The 23,528-nt window shown below is 35.0% G+C and overlaps 1 protein-coding gene across 1 annotated transcript; it reads left to right on the top strand.

Annotated features, from left to right (window-relative positions):
• The first annotated feature begins 366 nt into the window (after positions 1–366).
• Positions 367–13,089, top strand: EIP74EF (Ecdysone-induced protein 74EF). The gene is made up of 4 exons (XM_051215260.1): positions 367–861; positions 1,768–2,673; positions 8,727–9,174; positions 11,862–13,089. Exons 1-4 carry the CDS (start codon positions 699–701, stop codon positions 12,124–12,126), a joined length of 1,782 nt encoding a protein of 593 aa, XP_051068460.1. The 5' UTR covers positions 367–698; the 3' UTR covers positions 12,127–13,089.
• The last annotated feature ends 10,439 nt before the right edge of the window (positions 13,090–23,528 follow it).

Genomic DNA, 23,528 nt, shown 5'->3' with positions numbered 1-23,528 from the left:
AAACGTGTCCTTAGGATGAGATCTAAATGAATTTGTGTGTATATCTATATCTATGTAGGGGTGTAAGTGTCATTATCCTGTGTGCTACTGCAATTTTAAATTTATGGTAATGATTATGATCATCAATATTGAATCCGTTTTGATTCGTTATTCTCTCTATTAATACTACTTTATAAGTAAAAATTAACACTAAACAAGCAAAACAAAAACAAAAAAATTGATGATAGAAAAACGTAATCATCATAAGCACAATTATATAATGACTTACTCAAATGGTTGTATCTAACTGGCGTGTCTGTATTCTTATAGGTATATATAAAAATATATATATGCATATGGCATATAATGCTTCTGTGCATGAGTACTTGAAAGGATACGATTTATATTTACTGACTCATATTACTTATTTCAATTACTATATTGTCCATTACAAATACTACTATTCTTATTCTTATTATTATAAATGACGGACTAACACTATAGAGAAATCCGGCATAGTAATCATTTTCCATTTTACCTAACGTAATCTCTCTCTTTCTCTCTCGATATATATACATATATGCATATACATATGATTGATTTTGTGTAATCCATTCATTCATTGGAAATCCTTATTTAATGCTTCAAATTAATAAATACTACTCACAAGTATTTAAGTATCCATGTATAATGTCATAATCATCTAGTAAAAGAATTGAATGGATAATTCAAGAAATCTTTTATGTGAATTATTCTATAAACATTTAAATGATCCAAATAAACATTCATTATGTAATAAATTGATTATGGATGAATTAATTACAACAGGAAAATTATTAACACAATTACATACAGAATATAATCAAATACAACAAGTTACAAGTAAGATTATTTGTGAATGATTTTAAATGTATTATTTGAAATAGAATACACCTGGGACTACCTTCCGCATGGAGGAGCATAAACTGCCTACTAGTACTGTTTATTCAATTCTATCCTGCACAATCCTTCCTAGTTTTTCCCAGTTGCTATTCATGTTTATCATGCCTGTCATCAAACGTCGTGAAAGAATATAAACCGCCTACCAGTACTCTTCATCTAACTGTGTCCTAGGAAATCTTTTCTAGTTACTATTCATCCTTATCATGTCTACTTACGATTCTTTATATAATGTGTTCTTCAGCTTTCCTCTTTTCTATTCCCCTTCAGAGTTCCATGTTAGACCTTGCTTCGTGATGTAGATTATCATAATCCCACGGTGTAGATAAGTAAGAAATATCAACTGATGGTTAAAAGTTGTTCTATCACTCAAATTAGTTTTATAATATCACACTGTTATTTAATGATACCAATTATAGTCACTTATCTAGTATCATCTATTTCTATATAAGTTGATTTTAGGAATGTATAAAAGTTCTGGAATACAATTTCACTTGATAGACCAGGAATATACAAACAGTAATAACTGTCAAATTGTACGACTAGTTTATGACTGAGATCATGAATCGATTAATGTTAGACTGCTGGATCTCATACACGAGACTGAACACCTTGTGTTTGAGTCCCACGAGTAGGATCTTGGATGCACACTGTTGAAGACTCTCGCAATAAGACGAAATGACTGTCCACTACATTCAAGTTTTCAATTATGGTCTAACATCAATCAATTGATGATCTCAATCAAAAATATTTAATCATCTCCTCAACCCTATACTGATGATATACAGTTAGTATCTATCCAATCATTTTCTCTTTTTTCTTTTTCTCTCTTTTGTTGTTGTTGTCTAGTGTTCAATTATTTGTATCAATCACTATTATCAATCAATTTCATGGATTTCAATGATCATCAAATGAATTCAGATCTATTAAATAAATTTTTCAATGATTTACAAATGATTCAATCATCATTTCATTGTTACAATGATAAATCATGTATTCAATTATTATTATTATACTATATTCATATCATTCAATTATATCAAGATCATATAAATAATAATAATATGCATAAACATAATGATGATCATTATAATTTAGAACAAGCTGAAGATTTACGTGTTATTGTGAATAAAAATCATGATATATCATCAATTGATTTATTAGGATTATCATTATCTTTGCCATCGTCATCGTCGTCATCATCATCGTCGACGTTGTCGTCGTCGTTGTCATCGTCGTCTTCACCATTATCATCATTGCCAATAATATCATCTTCAAAACTGGATAATGATGGTGATGATAATCATGATAATAATAATTCAATTCATTTCACATCAATACCATCATTCATATCATCTGATAATTATACAATGCATTATTCTATTCAACCACAACAACAACAACCTCAACAACAACAACAACCACAGCAACAATTAAGAAATACTCCATTCACTTCAATTCCTATTCCTATAATGAATGAATTATCATCATTTATGACAAATTCACAACATACATTCATAAATAATAATAAGGATAATTATAATATACACCTATTATGTAATAATCAAGATGTTCATTATTCAATGAATAATCAATTGAATAATAGTAATGAATTCAATGAAAATCGAATTAAGAAATTGAATTGTTCAAATATTCAACAATTGAAAAGTTATACAAAAAAATCTTTGATTAATATGATGCGAAATAAAATTGGATCAAATAAATGTATTCGATCATCTAGACGATCATCTACAGGTAGAACTGAATTGTTGATAAGTCTAATTATATAATAATAACAATAATAATAATAATAATGATAATAATAATAATAATAATAAGAATAACCTGGAATCAGTCGATGTCCTACTGTGAGACTCCTCAGTAGTGCACATCCACGATTTTACCTAACGACATTGGAATCCAGGATCTATTGATATCTCCTGGAGTTTTATTGAGAAGACATGATCAGTGGAGTTCAACCAAGTCTGTTATGAGATAGTAATGCACTAAAGACAATGATGGACGATGGTAAAATATCGTGGATTGATTGAAGTTAGACATTAACACCATTGAATATCGGCTGAGTAATCTCGACGTTAAGTGTTCACACACGAGATTGAAGGTTTTGAGTTTGGGTTAAGTGAGGCGAGATCGTGAAATGTGCATTGCTGAGGAGTTCTACAATAAGACGAAACGAACATCCAGTGCTTCCAGCTTTCTCATGGTGATCTAATTCCAATTGAATCATGATCTCAACTATTAAAATTACTATAATATCCACAAAAACCCCTTCTGATAATAATTTGATTATTTATTAAACTCTTTTTCCAAATAACGGTTAACTCTAAGTTGTTGTCACATATCTTATCATAATCAGAGTTATCGTCTCTACTCTAAGAACTATTAACAGTGACTATCAGATTTCCTTCAACTGAATATAAGTTGAATACTTTAACGAAGTTAAAATGGATGATCGAATTTGTATTTTGGGTTATATGAACTTACAGGATTATTGATAATCGTAGGGGGGTTTTTGTGGATATTATAGTAATTTTAATAGTTGAGATCATGAGTCAATTGAAACTAGACCAGTATGGAAAAATTGGCCGTTTCGTCCTACTGTGAGACTCCTCAACAGTGTACATTCGTGATCCCACCTTGTGAGATTCCAACCCAGGACTTATCAATCTCGCACTCAAACGCTTAACATCTAGACCACTTTTATGGCTAGCAACCAACGGTTTTAATGTCTAACTTCAACCAATCCACAAATTTGAGCCACCATTCACCATTGTCATCAATGAGTTACTATCTCATAAAAGACTCGGTTGAACTCGACCAGTCACAGCTGCTCACTAGAACTCCATGAAATACCTCTTGAAGCCAATCATTAGTGAGCATATGATGATTATAATCAGAGAGGGGTTTTCGTGGATATTATAGTAATTTTAATCGTTAAGATCATGAGTCAATTAAGGTAGACCACCATAGAAAACCTGGAAGTACTGGACGGCTGTTTCATTCTAGTATTTTTAATGTATAAATACTTAGATTTAATTTAGTCTACTCTATCTTCAAAAGACTTGGCGTAATGAAGTATAAAATGATAAATAAAAAGACTAACAACATGTTTCAACCTGTTTAACAGATACAACTTAATTGTCATAATAACTAACTAGTTTGTTTATAATGATTTTAAATAACTGGCTTCATTACATCATCAAAGTTTAGATGAAATACTGATTTCGTAACTCTTAGAATTTCAGCCAGTCAAACAGCTACAACATAGGACCAGGCACATATATGCATCGGTCCAAGTTGCTGCACCTCACCAATTAGCACAACAAGATGAACACCGTATTCATAGAAGTAGTTAATTCAATGGTGGTAATATATAAAAGAAAGATTGCAATAAGGATATAGTACAGGAAGAAAGAATTAGTTCATAGCAAGAAAGATATGAAGCGATTTTAATCTCTTAGTTTAAGGGAAGACAGAGAGTGTATACACTGACGCTATTGTGATCGATTCTTAACCATGTCACCGAGTCTCCAACCATTGGTCCCGATAGTCATGCGGACCCCAACCAAGTAGTCTGCATCTACCAAACATGGCTCAGACTAGAAGTTAGTGACTTCAAGCACTGATGCCACGTTTTAGTTTGTCTGCCCCTAACTTTCTTCCAACCATCACGAACACCGGTTAGCATTGGACGTCGTGGTAATCAGTGTTCGGGCATACGTAACACGTGGCCCAACCATCTTAGAATTTGTACATGATTTATTTGAATGACTGCGAAGGGTTAGAAATCGTATAATGTTGATCTGTAATATACTCACCTCCGTGAAGTTAAATAATGATCTTGTGGTTTATTAAATGATTAATTGCTATGGGATAATGAGATTCACATTTTTTTTTACCTCAATTGTTCAATAATGAGACTTCACTTAATACCGAGTTTTATTTTTCGGTACCCACTGAGATCCATTGGTTCAGGTGAGTTGATACATCTACTAAGTTAACCTCGTTAACATTGTGGTATGAAACTTATATTGTAAGATGATATTTTGTACTTCAGGATTCATACTAGTTATAAATCATTTGTAAAAGAGTTCTTCTGATGTTTAGGACTGCTTTATTCAATATGATTAATACTATCAAGTGATAGGGAATCCAATCCAGATCTATAATTCATCTATCACTAACTGTGAATAAATAATTATGGACATAAATTTGTATGATACTCAATAACACGGATTTAAATATTAGAGGAAAAATGGGTTTATCTGTGATATTTAGATGGAAGTTTTTTTACCAGTCAAGTACTATGATGGCCACATTGCAACTTAGTCGGTAGGATTCGATCTGCACTTAGAACGACCTGATATACATGACACTGATCCTCAACCAGTGATCAATCAATTGTGAATACATGTAAGTCCTACAGAAGGTCAGTCACTGCCCGGATAGCTGAGTGGTAACGTCTCTGACTGTGAAGCTGGGTGACACAGGATTGAATCTGTCAGAGAACATCAGTTCCCTCAAGTACACCTCGCTGACGAGCACCCAGTAGCAATTAACCTAGATTCAGGGTTTCCTGTCAACTACCCCCAACCCCCATATTATCTAAAGATGGTGCACGTAATGTCGAGTCACCTAGACCTGTGGCCACATTGCAGCTTGGTCGGTAGGATTCGATCTACACTAAGAAGGACCCGATATACATGACATTGGTCATCAACTAGTGATCAATCAATTATAATTTTATATCACCTTTCGGTCTCATAAGCAATTACACTTATTCTTGTTGTAATGAATTAACTTGACTGTTTGAAAATAGTAAAGACAGAATAATTAAAAGTTAAAACACTTGATAAAACATTCGGAAAAAGTTTTCTATCGGTTAAATAGTCTCCACTTGATCAGTATTTTTATTAATATTTCTGTTTTTGTACCAGAAGGGGTTTTTGTAGATATTATAGCAATTTTAATAGTTGAGATCATGATTAAATTGAAGCTAGACAACTATGGAGAACCTGGAAACACTGAATGGCCGTTTCGTCCTATTGTGGGACTCCTCGGTAGTGCGCATCCACGACCCCACCTTGCGAGATTCGAACCCAGAACCTATTGGTCTTGCGCGCGAACGCTTAACCCTTAGACCATTGGGCTGGCATCCATTGTCAAGATTAAGTTTTCAACACCGTGAAAAGTATTTGTAGATTCATTTGGAGATCAGCGGTGAAGTTGACTGTTTTGATTTCCTGGTTCACCTCTCTTTAAATACGTCATTATCAGCAGTTTTCTTTTGTACTGATATTTTGTTTTCCTTATGTTTGATTCTGAAGTTTGTTAATTTGACAAGTATACACTTTATTGTTTCAAACAAACTTATCTTTATATTTGTATATTAAACAGAAGGATAATACTTCAACTGCTTAATGTGAGGAAACCAAATTAATAACACTCTTATTAGAGTAAAGATGGGAGTAGTAACAGAATGTTTGGAACATTAGAGATTGATTGTAGTGAATCAAGTCGACATCAAATAAAGGTATTAAAGAGAAAGGAATAAAAATAATTCAAAAAAAATGAACGTAAATTCAATTGGATGCGCACTGCTGAAGTGTCCCACAGTAGGACAAAACGGCCTTCCAGTGCGTCCAGGTTTTCGATGGTGATCTAACATCAATCAGTTCATGATCTCAATCAAAAACTCACTTGGTGTAGTTTGCTTGTATCTTCCCATTATTATTTAAGATTGCAATTGATCAGTTTCTTATTGGCATATGTGCATCCTGTGCGGATTACCTCAGTATGCCTTAAGTCATAAGCTTTTTAAGCAAAGATGGATAGTGGTTAGCAGTGGAATCCAGGACGCACGCTTCCTCCTATTCGGGACTCGTCAGCTGGATGTAAGATGTAAATAATAATTATATCTGAATCAAGGAACTAAGGATTGACCAGAACTCTCAATTCGTATAGCTATATAATGAAAGACCATGGGCTAAATAAATATCTTTTTACAGTATTCGTACCGTATAATAAAATGTTTAACATATCACACACACTATCATAAATGAGACTTCAATGGTTTTTAGAACGATTTTCATCTGTCTTGCGCTGACTCACATACAGCATCTAAATTTGTTAGGGTAGGCTGCAGCGAAGTTATTTCAAGAATTTACCAAATTACATGAATGCTCCAGAAACGTAGATTATTCTTTAATCATTTTAGGGCTACAAATAACAGAACTTTACATTTTAAGAAATGTATATTAGACATAAAATTAAGTCTCTATGCACTGGTGGTGAGATTATAATTTATGAACGAACCAATCAGGTATAAGATAGCAGATACCGAATTTTGGCGCGCGATTCGCCCATCCTTTTGGTTAAATAGAGTTTTGGCATTATAGCTAATGTCATATCGTGATGTAAGCTCTAAATTTAATTCCTAACCTTAAAGATCAACTGTAAATCACAATTTAGATTCCTCAAACCGGTTTATAACCCTCATTTGGTCCTAGTCGTTAGGTGGACACTCTCTAGGTCATTTAAACACCGCTCAAAGGTCATTGATAAGTCAGAGTCTCACCGCAGTGGTTAATGGTAATCCTAAGGTATCAATTTTAGGGAATTTCGATAAATTCTAATGAAATCCTCATTGAAATTTACATATTCCAGTACATTTAAGGTGTCCGCCTTTCAGTTAGAAAAACGTTACTGATGTCTGATATTCATATGAGTAAAATGAAAACTATAGCCGGTCATGGAAGAGAGTGTTATATTCAATTTGTAAAGAACTTCAGAAAAATAAGAGGAAAGCATGTTATGAGTGAACTTTATTTAGACATATTTCTTTAATAGTTGAATTCGTGGATCGATCCAAGCTGAACCACCACTGAAAACCTAAAATCATTGGAAGGCTGTTTTGTCTTAATATGGGACTGTTCAGCAGTGCGCATCCACAATCCCGCATGTGGGATTCGAACCCAGGACTTCTCGATCTCGCGCGTGAACATTTAACCTCTAGACCACTGAGCTGGTGTCCAACGGTGATAATGTCTAACTTCAACCAATCCACATACTTGCTGAGACCTTACCGCTGGAGACGGATATCCGTGGGATAAGACGAGGTGTGCATTTTTAGAGTCGAAATTTTCTAACCCCACCTCTCCTTGTGGGAAGGCACCGCTGTCATGCTGGTTGTCTGAAGGAAACACTTTACTGCTGTCACACCTCTGTACAGTGAGCAGTACGACTTCTTTGGAACTTTTGTTTGCTGCTTTTAGTCTTACCATTGTTCCCCCGATCTGTCTGGTATGGTAAAACTTTGAGGAACAATTGTCCGAGCCAGTATAGCCCGATTGGTTCATCACAATAGGCAAGCCCGACCACTAAGTCAAGATAGTAACAACGATTGGGAGTCGTGTAACAATATTTTATTGTTATTAACCAACCATCAATAAATAGAAAGTCTGAAACTATGATTAAACTATGATTTTAGGTTAACACGGATAATTTCAATGTAAGTATATGCCTCCTTGCCTCCTCGTTTCCAAAAAGAAGCGAAAATAATGTAAACCATTATCTGGCAATCATAATTTCTAAATGGGCAAAATTTACTTAAAGTGTATAACCGTCAGTTATCAGTTAACTCTCCATGATCAAAAATATCATTGAAAGTCAGAGAAACATTCAATCATTGTAGATTCTAGAAAGTCAGAAATATCGTTACCTTCCACACAGCCAGTATAAACATGTGTACAGTGTATGAATATATTTCTTCTTTTTGTCATCTTCAGATTATAAATCCCCGTTGGTACCAGATCAATATCAAACAAATCTGAGCCAAGATAATAATAACAACTCAGATATGCTTATGTCTCCAGATTCTCCTCCCACGAGTTCCTCATTATTGTCGTCATGTTTCTCCTTCTCACCGTCATTATCATCATCCTCAGCTTCATCATCATCGTCTACAACTTCATCTCCTAAAAGCTATTTTCCAGTACATGATAAATTACTCAATCTAAAATCTCGTTCCTTCTCTTTGAAACGATCTCCTTTTAAATTATCACAATTTTTATATTATCTGCTTAATAAATCTGAATATAATCCACATTTGATTTGTTGGGTAGATAAATCACAAAATATGTTTAAATTAGTCAATAGTGCAGCAGTTGCACATTTATGGGGTTTACATAAGCATAAACCAAATATGAATTATGAAACAATGGGTAGAGCTCTTAGGTAAGTACTATGGTACACTTTCAATGTAGTAATATATTTCGTTATATTCAACTATATTTTTGTTTGTTTGTTAAGAGATTTGATGAAAAACTGGTCGATATTAGACCACTACTGAAAACCTGAAAGTACTGGATGGTCGTTTTCGTCTTAGTATGGAACTCGTTAACAGTGCGCATCCATAACCTCACACGCGGGATTCGAACCCAGGACCTTATGTCTTGCGCGCAAACACTTGAGTTTTAGGCCACTGAGCCGATATCTAACAGTGTTATTGTCTAACTTCAACGAGTTCATGAAAATGCGCGACCATCTTCCATCGTCAGGGGTAAATACGTATTTCTACTTGACACGGATTAGTTCCGCTAGTCACAGCTTCTTACTGGAACTCTGATAATTCCCTCACGAAACTAGTCACTAGTGATCACATGGTAATTATCAGTATCGGGTTGTAGAGATTGTTAAGTTTCTGATTAAAATCATAAATCGGCCGATGTCCTAGTGCGAGACTGTGACTTGTGCAGCTAATCCGTATCAATTAGAGACAGGTATTTATCTCTGACAATGGAAGATGGTTGCGCATTTTCATGAACTGATTGAAGTTAGACATTTACACCGTTCTCGTGCAAGACCAAATGTACTGGGTTCGAATCCCGTGTGTGAGATCGTGGATTTGCACTGCTAAGGAGTCCTATACTAGTACGAGACGACCATCTAGTGATTCCAGGTTTTCAATGATAGTCTAGCTTAGATCGATTTATGAATTCAACTATTGAAATTACTAAAATATCCACAACCTCTTACTGATAATGAAAAATCACCCGGTTGACAGTTAGAATTCTGATACCATATAAATGTATACAATCCAAATGGTTTACTCCGAACTGAGAAAATTCGTTCACCTAAACACAATCATATAAACGAACTAGATTGTCAGTTATTTAAGAGCTTATGAAAAAGAAATGAAGTTCCTCAAAAGCTAACAGGAATCTAAAGAACTTAAAAAGGTTTCATATTATCAAGGTAGACAGTTATCAAAAGAATATACATATAATGGTATTCAATTTCTAGACACAAAATTATCTTCAGAGATGTTTATCACCTTCTTGTAAGTAGAGTACAGAATGATTATTTCATTATATTTATACATAAATAACATGACCAGATGAATTATCTATCTCAGGTTACGTAAAGGTTAATCCGAATTGATTGATCACTGGGTGGTGATCAATGTCATGTGTATCAATTCCTTCTTAGTGCAGGTCGAATGCTATTGACCAAGTCTCTGACTGTGAAGCTAGGTGACACGGAATCGAATCCGTCAGGGAGCACCAGTTCCCTCAAGAATACAGGTACACCTTGCTGACGAGTGCCAAGTAGCACGAAACTCGGGTTCAGGGTTTCCTGTTGACTACTTCCAACCACCATATAAGGTTAATCCTTCACTATGTAATATCATTTATAAAAACATGTTATTATCCCGAAACTTTGAGTTACTTTTTCGTATTCTATCATACTCTCCAAAATAAAATTTACATTGTGTTAACTCCCTTTTTTAATCTACCAATAAACTTTAACGACACTTTTGCATAGAATACCATACTAGTTTCTTTGAAATGATCAGTTCATAAACTTAATCGATTTCTATTCATTCGTAACAAGTTTTACACCAGAACTGATATCTGAGAATCTTAACTTGGAGAAAATCTGATCTTTGTCAAGTTCCATTAAAGTTTGAAGCTTAAGTTCATGGCTTATAATGAACTAATTAAAGTATTATATGCAAAGATGGATAGTGGGTAGCAGTGGAATCTAGGACTAAGCACTCGTCCGCTGACGAGTCCCAAATAGGACGAAAGGTGCGTCCTGGATTCCAATTCGCTAGCCACTATCCATCTTTGCTTATAATGCTTGTGAATTAAGGGTATATCGAGGCAATCCGCACAGGTTGAACATATGCCAATAAGAGACTGATCAGTTATAGTCCTTAACACCGATGGGAAAATTCAAACGAACAATACCAAGTGAATTTAATTAATTAATGTGCTATATTCGGAATAATAAATAGCTATCAATTGATTACATTTTATTTATTTATTTAAACACACAAACATTGTTACAAGGAGGCACCAAATACATATGCGCCAAAAAAGTCACTTGATTTGTGTGTGACTATGATACTGTCCTAGTGCCCAGACTGAACCAGGTGGTTTTCTTAGGGAGGCACACCCGGAGCTTTTGACTTAAAGGTCTAATCCACAAGACAATGGAGCAACGTCAGGAGATGCAGTCCCATGGTAACCGGTAACCAACGATTGGTTCATACGCCATTTGTTCCTTCAAGATACTGGAGCCCATGTGCACTATTGGTTTTGAATGAGGGTTTTCCGACTCCCCTAGGTGGAATATCCATATCCACCAACCAGTTAAAAGTGCCAGACATTCGCTCTTCGTTCTCTCAATTTTGTAAACAACAGTAGTGTTACGAGAAGACAGTGAGTAAGACTTCTCTGTCAGTAGTTGTGTGCAAGTGGTCACTTGAGAGCATTTGGATAGGGAGAGCTGACTCTCTCCACCCTCGACCGTACCAGGGCATTTGGGGACATATATTGAGTACAAATAAAGATCAACGCGAAACTTAACCTTATATTTACTGTTTTGTTTTTCTGTTATTATAATATTTCATCTAGGTATTATTATGCACAGAATATTTTACGAAAAGTCAAAGGACAACGTTTAGTTTATCAGTTCTTAGAGGATTTTCATAAAACTAAACATCCTATTACTACTACTACTACAATATCTTTTACATCATCATTCATGACAACCACAATTACAACAACAACTACATCAATAACAAAAACTATACCAACACCTGTAACAATCACAAACAGAACCATAGTAACAGAATTTCCAGAGAACAATTCAAAACCCAATATAATTACACTTCATTAATGTTCTATATTCCGGTTTTATAACTTTATCATATGTATTTCCAAAAACAGAAAATTGTTTCTAATCAAAACTTTAGGCATTTTATTTAATAACTACCACTACTACTAATCATACTACTACTACTACCACTACTACTACTACTACTACTACTACTGCTACTACTACTACCAATCATACTACAACCACTACTACTACTACTACTACTACTACTACTACTACTACTACTACTACTATTACTAATCATACTACTAACTGAAAATATGAATGAAAATAACAATCATAATGTCAAAGGTAAAACTGACTATAATTTCTACTAAATGGTCATTTGATCATTAATTTGTTTATGCTAATATTTCTACCCATTCAATTCCTTTTTTTATTGTAAATGTGCTTATAAATTACATGACAAATACATTGAAAAATAAACGATATTAAATATGTGAATCCATTTCTAAAGTAAATTTATTTAGATTATTAAGTAATATCTTTTGATATCCATTAGAACAGGGTTCCATATTCTGGGTACAAGAATAAAAGCATAAGTGTGACTATAATACGAACACTTCACTTCTACTTGAAATTAATGCTGATGATGATGTCGTTCAGAAGAACAATGAAAGCTCTACGACCAAACCATCCAGTTCAGAGAACAAAACTCCATCAAAACGTGTGACTATACGTTATAACTTGTGAGCGCTGATTAGAGAGCAGTGACTTATCGATCGGATCAATGACATGTAAAACCGTATGAGCAGTCTATAGTCCTGATTGGCCCTGTTTCCTGTCTAGCCCAGCCAGTGAAGTCCAGAATATCAATCTCAGCCTCTACAATATGAATCATTATATTTCAAACATACTCTGCTTATATACCAATTAAACAGACCAAATCGTACCATAAAATAGAAAATAACACTTGTACAAGATTTGGCCAACAGGAAAATGACACGTTAAATAACTATTGACCAGTAGGGAAACGACATGTGAGATAAATATTGACCAATAGGAAAATGATACCATCTCAAGTCCAAGAATAGCGTTAGACTTAACAGAATAATCTTTCTGGGATATTTTTCTGAATATCCCAACACTATAATTTATGGAAGATCTACGAATGATGCCAAAGTAACCATGAGAGTGTCTATCTATTTACTAGGGCTAAATGATGGTGATAAAGTAGTTTGAAGAATAAGGATTATAATTCACAGTTGATGATTAAGGTTATGAGTAAGATTTATGATTTTTTTTATCACGAACTGACATCAAATAAAATGTTAAGACGCTATTTGATCAAATGAATGAGTGAATTTCGCGCTAAAATTTAAGACCTATTATCCTAAATCTGATTGATTCGTTTATAAATTATAGTCATGCTAAAGCATAATTAGCATTATTTGTACCTGGCTGAGCAATCAGAAGGAAAATATATTAAGAGTATTAATAAGCTCTTCCAGAGTTACTGCTGGTCCCAAGCCCGGGTAAAGGAGGAGGGTTGGGCATGGGGTTAGCGTCCCCATCCCGTAGAACACTAACTCGCTAAAAAAACACTTACCAGAAAATAAGCTAAGATAAATATAAGGGTTTGTAGTGAATATAAATGTGGTTGGTTAGGGTTTTGGATTGACAAACACACCTTACTGACTAGTTAATTAATAAGTTCCTTTCCAATATTTATTTCCATTCTGAACTTAATGAAAGTAGACTCTTGTAATTGTGTGCAGTAAACTATTGTTTAACTATCATATCAATTTGAATTATTCAAATGCTTATATTTAAGACTGAGTTTTGGTCAATCTTTGCTGGGTTAGCTACGGAAATGAAGAGATATAACTTGATGGTGTTTGGAATAAGTGGATTTCGTTAGACCAAAACTTGACAGAAAAGGTCAGATTCGGTAGAGATGCTTCTGTACTTTGATCACAAGGAAGAAAATGCTCCATACACACAACGAGTTGATATGATGCTGTTTAGAAAAGCACGGAAGGCACTTATTCCATGGGAATATCACGGATTCAGAACTATCTAAGCATCATTCAAAACAAAGAATCAGGGAATCACAATAAATTTTATCCGGTGTTATGCACCAATTAATGATAACAATGACGACGATAAACATCTGTTTTATAGGAGGTTGCAATCAATCATAGCGTAATGCTCAGGAAAATACTCGACAATTCTGTTTGGAGACCTAAACGCCAAAGTCGGAATGGACAACACCGGATATGAACATGTGGTGAGTCGATATGGGATGACTGGGAGAAAGAAACGATAATGATGGAAGATTTACAAATCTATGTGCACTCAGCGAAATGGTTAGTGATGGCACAATATTCGTCTACAAATACATTAAAAAGCAACATGTGTCTCACTGGATAACACTACAGAGAATCAGATCGATCATATTTGTATCACTAAAAAATTCAGAAGGACAATCGTGACACTACGGATCATCGTTGAACAACCAGTAGAATGGAACTTGTCGCTATACATTAACTTCTCTGATTATGAGAAAGCATTCGGCAGTGTGGATAGGAGGACTTCACAAAACCTCTTTCAACACCATGGTGTACCTTAGGAAATCATCAACATCATCTGGAATTCATACGATGGGCTACACTGAAAAGTAGTGAATAGAGGACAACTGACAGACGAATTGAAGGTGAGGACCAGAGTCAGACAAGGCTGTCTATTCTCTCCCTTTCTCTTCCTTCTGGTGGTTGATTGGATTATGAAGACCTCCACATATGAGGGGAAGCACGGACGAAAGTGGGCAGTTTAAATTCAACTAAACGATTCGGACTTCGCAGATGACCTGGCTCCTCTATCTCATACACAAAAACAAATGCAGATGAAGACAACTAGTTTAGCAACAGCATCTACATCTGTAGGCTTCAACATACACAAGGGAAGAACCATGATCCTCAAATACAACACGGAGAATACCAACGCAATCACACTTGATGGAGAAACGTTGGGAGATGTGGAAACGGTTACGTGCCTGAACATCATCATCGATGAACAAGAAGGATTTGATGCAGTTGTAAATGTAAGCATTGGCAAAACAAGGACAGCATTCCCACAGTCGAAGAACATGTGCAGCTCAAAACAACTGTCAACAAATGTCAAAGTCAGAATCTTCAATACGAACGTCGAGATAGTTCTACTGTACGAAGCCGAAACTTGGACAACTACTACAGTCATCATACAAAAATGCACAAGTATTTGTAAACAATTGTCTACACAAGATACTCAATGTTCGTTGACTGGATATCATGAACAACAGGTTGTTGTGAGAGAGAACAAACCAGTTTCCAATTGAAACTAGGAGAAGGCGTTGAAGGGAAACGAGAAATTGTAGGGAGAGAGATCACACTTCATCGGGACTTGTAAGCAAACATGTAAAGGATGAATATCAACTGGAAAGAACTTTAAGGGATTGTTCATGGCAGAGTTGGATGTAGAATGCTAGATAGTGGCTTATTGATCTTTCACGAAGGAAATTAAAACAAATTATTCTGAAGGTTTATCTTCCAATACACTAACCAAAAATCTCTTCGTCTAGTCATAATAAACATCATAGTTTTATATATAATCATATTATTTAGCATGAATCTACAATACGTGTACGACTTCCAACTGAAACTAGGAAAAGACGTTGTAAGTGGATAGGATATACATTGAGTAAATCATCAAACTGCATCACGAGGTAAGTACTAAATTGAAATTGTGGAGGGAAACGTGAAAGAGGAAAACAATATAGCACAGTGAGCTGGTAATCGGAAGCAGATATGAGAAGGTTGAATAGTAACTGGAAAAAACTGGAAAAGATTGCCGATGACAGAATTGGATGTAGAATGCTGGTGAGTTGCTCATGCTCCTGCGCGAGAGTCACTAGGCGTAAGTAAGTTTGCTGGGATATATGCATTCTGCACCGATTGTTTCGATATAGTCCTTCTATCACAAGTTTGATATTTAATAGGAGGATTTTGGCTAACAGTGGAATTCAGTACGCACCATTCTCCTTATTTTCGACTCATCAGTCACATTAAATGTGTTGATGTTTACATAATCATTGAAGTATATCTTCCTTTTTGTGTTACTTATTTCATATAGTAATCCGACTGTAGTTATTACTAATATGGTTTTCTTATGTTCTAGGGAAGTGTCTCAGTTATTGTTATTTTGAAGTATTAAGTTCAATCTCTGATTTCATTTCATTTTCTAAAACGATGGATATTCGTTTCAACGTGAGTTATGCAATTTCAACTTTTGGTTCATACACTAGTTAGATCATTAGTTTAATAAACAAAATAGTTGTTAGTGTTATTTCATGGATTTCTCATATTCTTTTGGTATCCATCTGTTTAAGTATACAATGTGACATTATACTAAATAATCTAATAACTTGTGGTAGTGTCGAGTTGCAGTTGACTATGATCACCACTACAGATCGATTAGATGCCATTTACAAGGTTAAATCACTCCGTAGGATAAATATTACAAGGACAGTTGTAGTTTGTAGTTAGGATATATTGCTTGATGATCTTTGCGGTAACGAAATAATACCAAGATCGTGACAACGTTTAAAGGTGAGACTACCATACGTACTTGAGACATTTCAGGGTCAAAAACAACGGATAAAATGTATTTTTGGTACAATTAATTAAAAAGGTATAGTCAAACAATTACTGATACAGTTGGTTATAATTATGTTTCCATTACACCAGTCGTGTTCTGTTCATAAAATTAGATCTCTACAAACTAAACATTGGATTTACAAATAACAATCTTCACTTCAGTTAAAGTTGTTGTTTGTTTATATTCATTAGTAAACACTATCAGTACCTTAGATGTTCGGTAACACCTACTCATGATCAAGTCATACTGTGATGTGTGCTACTTATATTGACATAAGTAGTATATGATGTTAGTCGTGAACAGAGTGTCTGGCAGCAGAGAGACAAGAGGATCGAACAGCAAACAATGGAAACAGAATGGAATTTATATGAAAATACAAGAACAATGAAGTGTGGGCCATTTTCAGACTATTGATGGTCGTTTTGCAAATTGAGTATTTAATTTATGATTGTTAGATTTTATCAACAAGTCCTGTAATTTTATGTTAAACATATTCGATTGTTCACTACAGTACTATTTAATGATAAGCTATTTAAGTTGAAGTTATATCCACACAATGAGATGGATACAAATGACATTATCACATATTCATATATTCTATAACGATATGCTGCTAACTCAGCTTCGTTGTTAATCCCCCAAAAGATAACAGTGTATCCAAAGTCTGATCAGTTTCCGCAAAAAAAGAGTTTGTGTTAAAGATGAATTAAATGGCCTAAAACAAAGATTATACTGATCAACCCTAATGAAATAATATCCTACGTTGAAATACTGTTCTATTTGGTATTCATTACTCATTTTAAGAAAGTATACTGTGACAACGTAGTTTGAGGCAATAGTATATATATATATATAAATGAGTGGTGTAAATTTCCATTCGACTAACTTCGTTACTAATTATTCTTAGTCTTCTTATTCATGTACGAGATTGGGTTCGTGTACAAAAACATGAGTATCTGTATCAAGTAGGATGAATTCAGAAAGTGGTAGTATACTTAATTCATTTATATATTAGATGATCAAATTATTTATATTCAATGGAAACTATCAGTGTATTTTTCTTTTCTTCTGCTCCCAAATGCCCTGGTACGGCCGAAAGTCGAGAGAGTCTGCTCTCCCTCTCCAATTGCTCTCACATGGCCACGCGTATATAGCCCCTGCCAAGCAAGTCCTACTTACTACCTTCTCGTGGCCGGGGTGTTGTTTACGAAATCGAGAAGACTAAAAGCGAATGTCCGCCGCTTTAACCGGGTTGGTGGACATGGAGAGTCCACCTAGTGGAGTTGGAAAACCCTCATTCCAAACCAATAGTGTACATGGGCTCCAGGATCCTAAGGAAACAAACAGCGTATGAATCAATTTTTGGTCACCGGTTACCATGGGACTGCATCTCCTGACGTTGCTCCATTGTCTTGTGGATTTGACTTTTAAGTCAAAAGCTCCGGGTGTGCCTCCCTAAGAAAACCACCTGGTTCAGTCTGGGCACTAGGACAGTATCATAGTCACACACAAATCAAGTGACTTTTTGGTGCATATGTATTTGGTGCCTCTTTGTACCAACATTTATGTGTTCAAATAAATAAATATGGATTATAGATACAATTTGAATATTGTTCATTGATTTAGGTAACTACTGACATGAATATTGGTGAATAATCGGTGTCAAAAGACAGAAACGGTTAAAATCAATGAATTTCATCTCATCCCTGTTTTTTTGAATCAATAAACGGATCAACATAGTTTTACTATTAGAAAGACTAACATTTTGATCGGGAATTTATATTCACAGGTTATTTGTGAATAGATTATTCATATTTTAATCTCATTCCTTTCAATATAATAATGTCAAAGCATTGTAGAATGTATTTTGTGTAATGACTAGTTTCCCTTTGGTTAAACACTTTAATGACCCCCCCTATGAACATCTTATGTTGCTGATTCAAGAATCATTCTATAGAGTGATTATTCTTACCGAGTTTCTGAAACTACATCTGTATACTTTTCATTGTAGTTTCTTTCAATATAAACCTTAACATTCACCTGGTTTAGTTTTACTTGTATCTTCCCATTGTTATTTAGCACTGCAATTGATCAGTCTCTTATTGGCATATGTGCATCCTTTGAGGATTGCCTCGATATAGCCTTAAGTCATAAGCGTTTTAAGCAAAGACGGATAGCGGCTAGCAGTGGAATCCAGTTTGACGCGCGTTTCGTCCTATTTGGAACCCGTCAGCTTGATATGCCTGCATCGCAGAGTTGATCTTCACTCCCAGAGTGATAAGTGGATAACGCGATGGCGTTTGAAGCGAACGGTACTGGGGTCGAGTCCCTGAGTGAAGATCAACTCTGAGATGCAGATACATCCAACTGACAAGTCCCAAATAGGACCAAACGCGCATTAAACTGTATTCCACTACTAGCCGCTATCCATCTTTGCTCATGAACCTTAACAGTTGTACATCAATAACAGCAATCTTTTACAATTCTTTTAACATCTAAATATTCTTCTGATAAAGAACCGACTTATTTTCTGTTTGGTTATTTTATTTTCTTAGCAAAACTTCCATTTCCACCTCACTAACACAATATTTCACTAAGATAAAGTCCAGAAACTACAGATGATACTCTTAATTTTAACGTATAGAGACGTGAGACTAATTTATAAACCGACAAATCACGTATAAGTTGATAGGTCTCGGATTTTGGGGCGAAATTCATTCACCTATTTGGATAAATAAAGTTTTGGTACTGTAGCTGATGTCAGTTCGTGATGAAAACTCGAAGTCTAATTCCTAACCTTAACCATCAACTGTAAATCATAATTCAAAGTCCTCAAACCGGTTTATAACCCTCATTTGATCCCAGTCATTAGGTGAACACTCTCAAGGTCACCCTACCAAAGGTCGCCCATGAATTAAAGTCTCACCCATCATTTAGAAAAATCTATACTTAGTTTAAACAAATAAACCAGAAGTGTGAAGATGTATAGTAGCTAGCACTGGACTCCAAAACTATTTGGGACTCTTCACATGGATATGGCAGCATCCCAGAGTTAATATTCACTCCAGGACTTGAACCTATCACCCTTAATTTCAAACTCCACCTCGTTATCCATTTAGCTACTGAGTCCTGATGTCCAATGTAGTGAAGTTTGAATTCACTTAGTACTGTTTACTCGAATCTTCCCACTGATGTTTAGGACTGTTATTGATCAGTCTCTGTAACCATATTATGAGATACATATTACCATGAATATTTTCAAGTAGAAGCTGCTAAATTTACGATCTATTTGAAGACCATTCGATGTACTTACTTACTTACACCTGTTAATCCCAGTGGAGAATAGGCTGCCAACCAGCATTCGCCAACCCACTCTGTCCTGGGCCTTCCTTTCTAGTTCTATTCAATTCTTGTTCGTTCTTCTCATGCCTGTCTCCATTTCTCGGCGTAATGTGTTCTTTAGTCTTTTTCTTCTCCTTTGACTTTGAAGATTCCAAGTTAAGGCTGGCCTTGTGACGCAGTTGGATGCTTTCCTCAATGTATGTCCTACCAACTTCCAGCGCTTCTTCCTAATTTCTTCCTCCGATGGAATCTGGTTTGTTCTCCCCCACAGTAAATTGTTGCTGATAGTGTCTGGTCGACGGATCCGAAGTATTTTGCGTAGACAACTGTTAATAAACACTTGTATCTTCCGCCCCATACAATAGAACTGTCTTAACATTTGTATTAAATATTGTGACTTTGGTGTTGGTTGACAGTTGTTTTGAGTTCCAGATGTTTTTCAATTGTAGATATACTGCTCTTACTTTGCCGATCCGTGCCTTTCACATCTGTATCAGATCCACCATGTTCATGAATGATGATACCCAGATATATAAAGGTTTTTACATCTTCCAAATCTTTTCCGTCAAGTATGATTCGATTAGTGCATGTTGTGTTGTATCGGAGAATCTTGCTTTTCCTTTTGTGTATGTTGAGACTGGTTAGTGTTTTTTGTAACGAGTTAATTTTCTACAGGATAGAGTTGCTAACCCTAATGTTCAACACTCCTCCTTTGTCCGGCTTTTGGACCGTCAGTGTAATCCTAGTGAAATGGTTCTAGGCGGACCAAAATGAAATAATCATCCAGTAGAAACATAGGAATACATAAATATGGAACTCATTTAGTTTTTCTTTTGTCTTTTTTTCTTTTTCTTAGAAAAAAACAAACAAACGAAACAACAACAACAACTTCAATTACGTGTGTAAACGTATAAAATTGTTTGACAAGTGATTTATGTGTCATACAGTAAAGAAAAAAAAACAAAAAAAAACTAGAATCAATTGTCACTTCATTGTTGTCATGCATACCAATGTTAACAGTGTGTAGATCCCTACTTATCAAATAATGGAATACATACAATGTCTCCTTCAAATGTTAAGATGTTTTTGTAAAGGAATAATAATAATATGAAGCGGATACACATTCATCTTAATGTAAAACTAAACAAAAAACATTATGTTTTTTGCTTGTTTTTTACTTTAAAAAAAACATTATACGGTTAACTACCTAAATTTTGATATGATTATCGGTATCATCATCCCCACCACCATCACTACTAACAGCATCAGCGCCACCACCATCATCCTCCTCCTCCTCATCATTATGAAAAATATGATGGATCTTAAATGTTATGAAAAATGACGCCAGTAACTCAATGTTGTTTATGACAGCAGAAGAATTGTTGTTGTGTGTAATTTTTTTGTTTCTTTATTCATTAAATAAAGACATTCAACATATTTTTAGATTATAAATGATGATTTGATTCATTCAGACAGATTACGTATTAAAAATGATTAAGAAACTTTTATATAGTTTTACTGTTTATCTTAGATTATGTCTGATGTATTTACAGGGAGATAGATCATCATGGAAAAGCTGGAAGCAATAGATGGCTCATTTTGTCCTATTTTGTAAGATTCCTTAACAGTGCTCATTCATGATCTCGACCTGCGAGATTTGAACATAGGATCTATCAGTCTCGCACGTGAACGTTTAACCTTTAGACCACTGACCTGGTATCTAACGATGTTAATATCTAACTTCAACTAATCCATGGAATTGAGCGATACATCCACTATTGTCTTCAATGAGTTATTATTATCTCACAGCAGATCCGGTTAAATTTCACTAGTCACTGCTTTTCACTAGAACTTCAGGAAATACCTTTTGAAATCAGTCACTAGTGAGCATATATTGATTAGTATCAGAAGGGATTTTGTGGAGATTGTAGTAATTTCTATAGTTGAGATCATAAGTCAATTGAAGATAGACCAACATGGAAAACCTGGAAGTGATAGACGGCCCGTTTCGTCCTATTTTATGGGACTCCCCAGAAGTGCGCATCCATGATCCTGCCTCGCAAGATTCGAATGCAGAACCTATCGGTGTCGCACGTGAACGCTTAACCTTTAGACCACTGAGCTGGTATCTAACGATATTAATGTTTAACTTTAACTAATCCATGAAACTGAGCGATTATATATTCATTAGTAACTTTGATTTGATTGAAATGAATAAGGATGTTATGGTGATAATTATAATCAGTTTATCGATTTTTCATTTGAATATCCTTAATCTTTTACAAGACTTAGTTAAGGGAACTTCATTAAGATGAACGTTGAAAAATACTTAAGAGACAACTGTTACCCAAAGAAATCTATTGACAAATATATAAAAAAAAACATTAAAAATTAAAAATACATCGTTCAGCAAAGGGATCTATTCTCAACCAATTTGTTATCAAGCTGTGCAATCGTATCTATATATGAAAATTGTTTTGTTAAAGTACTAATTCCATGAGGAAATGTGAACAAGTAATAACCCGAGGTCAAGGTAACGATAAAGATAGGACGTACTTCTTTTGTACGGATAGTTCTGGCTTGAGCCCATAGATTTGAACGAACTGAGACGTGTTCCCGTATCCGACTTGAAAGTGAGCGCTGGCTACGGCCAATGTACCTTGCTCCACAAGAGCAGGTGAACTGGTAAATGCACATGGAGGCGACCAGACGTGGAATCCTATCTTTTATGGATACAGGAACTAAGTTCCTGCTACTGAACGTTATTCGCAGTTTTGCCGCATTGAATGTTCTTTTAATCGCTGTCGTTAAACAATTTTTGATTACATCAGGTGTTAAATCACCTTTAAATTCCAAAATTATATAGAGGTTTTTCTTTGTAACGGAACAACTAGATTTCTTTTCATAACTACTTCTTTTCATTTTTTTATCTATGAAGTGGTCTGGATGTCCATTTTCCGTCAGAGTTTTCCTGAGGAATGCGAGTTCGTCAATGCATTCCGTACTACATATCCGATGACATAAAGAGTGAATGAGATTTCTCTTGCTGCTTAAAAGAACCCGGCTATAGAAGTTGGTTAGCTGGCCATCCCATGTTTATTTTCTAAATATGGATCATTTTAAGGAACCGTTACTCTTTCTTATCAGATGCACATCGAGAAAAGAAATTGACTGGTCTCCCTCACTTTCTAAAGTGAAGTCTATGGAGGGGTGGTATTTGTTGAAGGAGTGTAAGATATCTTCTAATTCAATATTATTGTCACAAACGACAAATGTGTCGTCCATATATCTTACGTATAGATGAAATCGATTAATCATCGAACTGAATTGGTCGTTTTCCAGTTTTTCCATGAAACAGTCTGCTAAAATTGGACTCAGTGGAGAACCCATCGCGATCATATCTCTTTATCTATATATTTCAATGT

Source organism: Schistosoma haematobium, chromosome 2 (genome assembly GCF_000699445.3).
Source record: "Schistosoma haematobium chromosome 2, whole genome shotgun sequence".
Taxonomy (NCBI): Eukaryota; Metazoa; Platyhelminthes; class Trematoda; order Strigeidida; family Schistosomatidae; genus Schistosoma; species Schistosoma haematobium.
The sequence above is the reverse complement of the archived record's forward strand: the minus strand, read 5'-3'. Positions and strand labels throughout refer to the sequence as shown.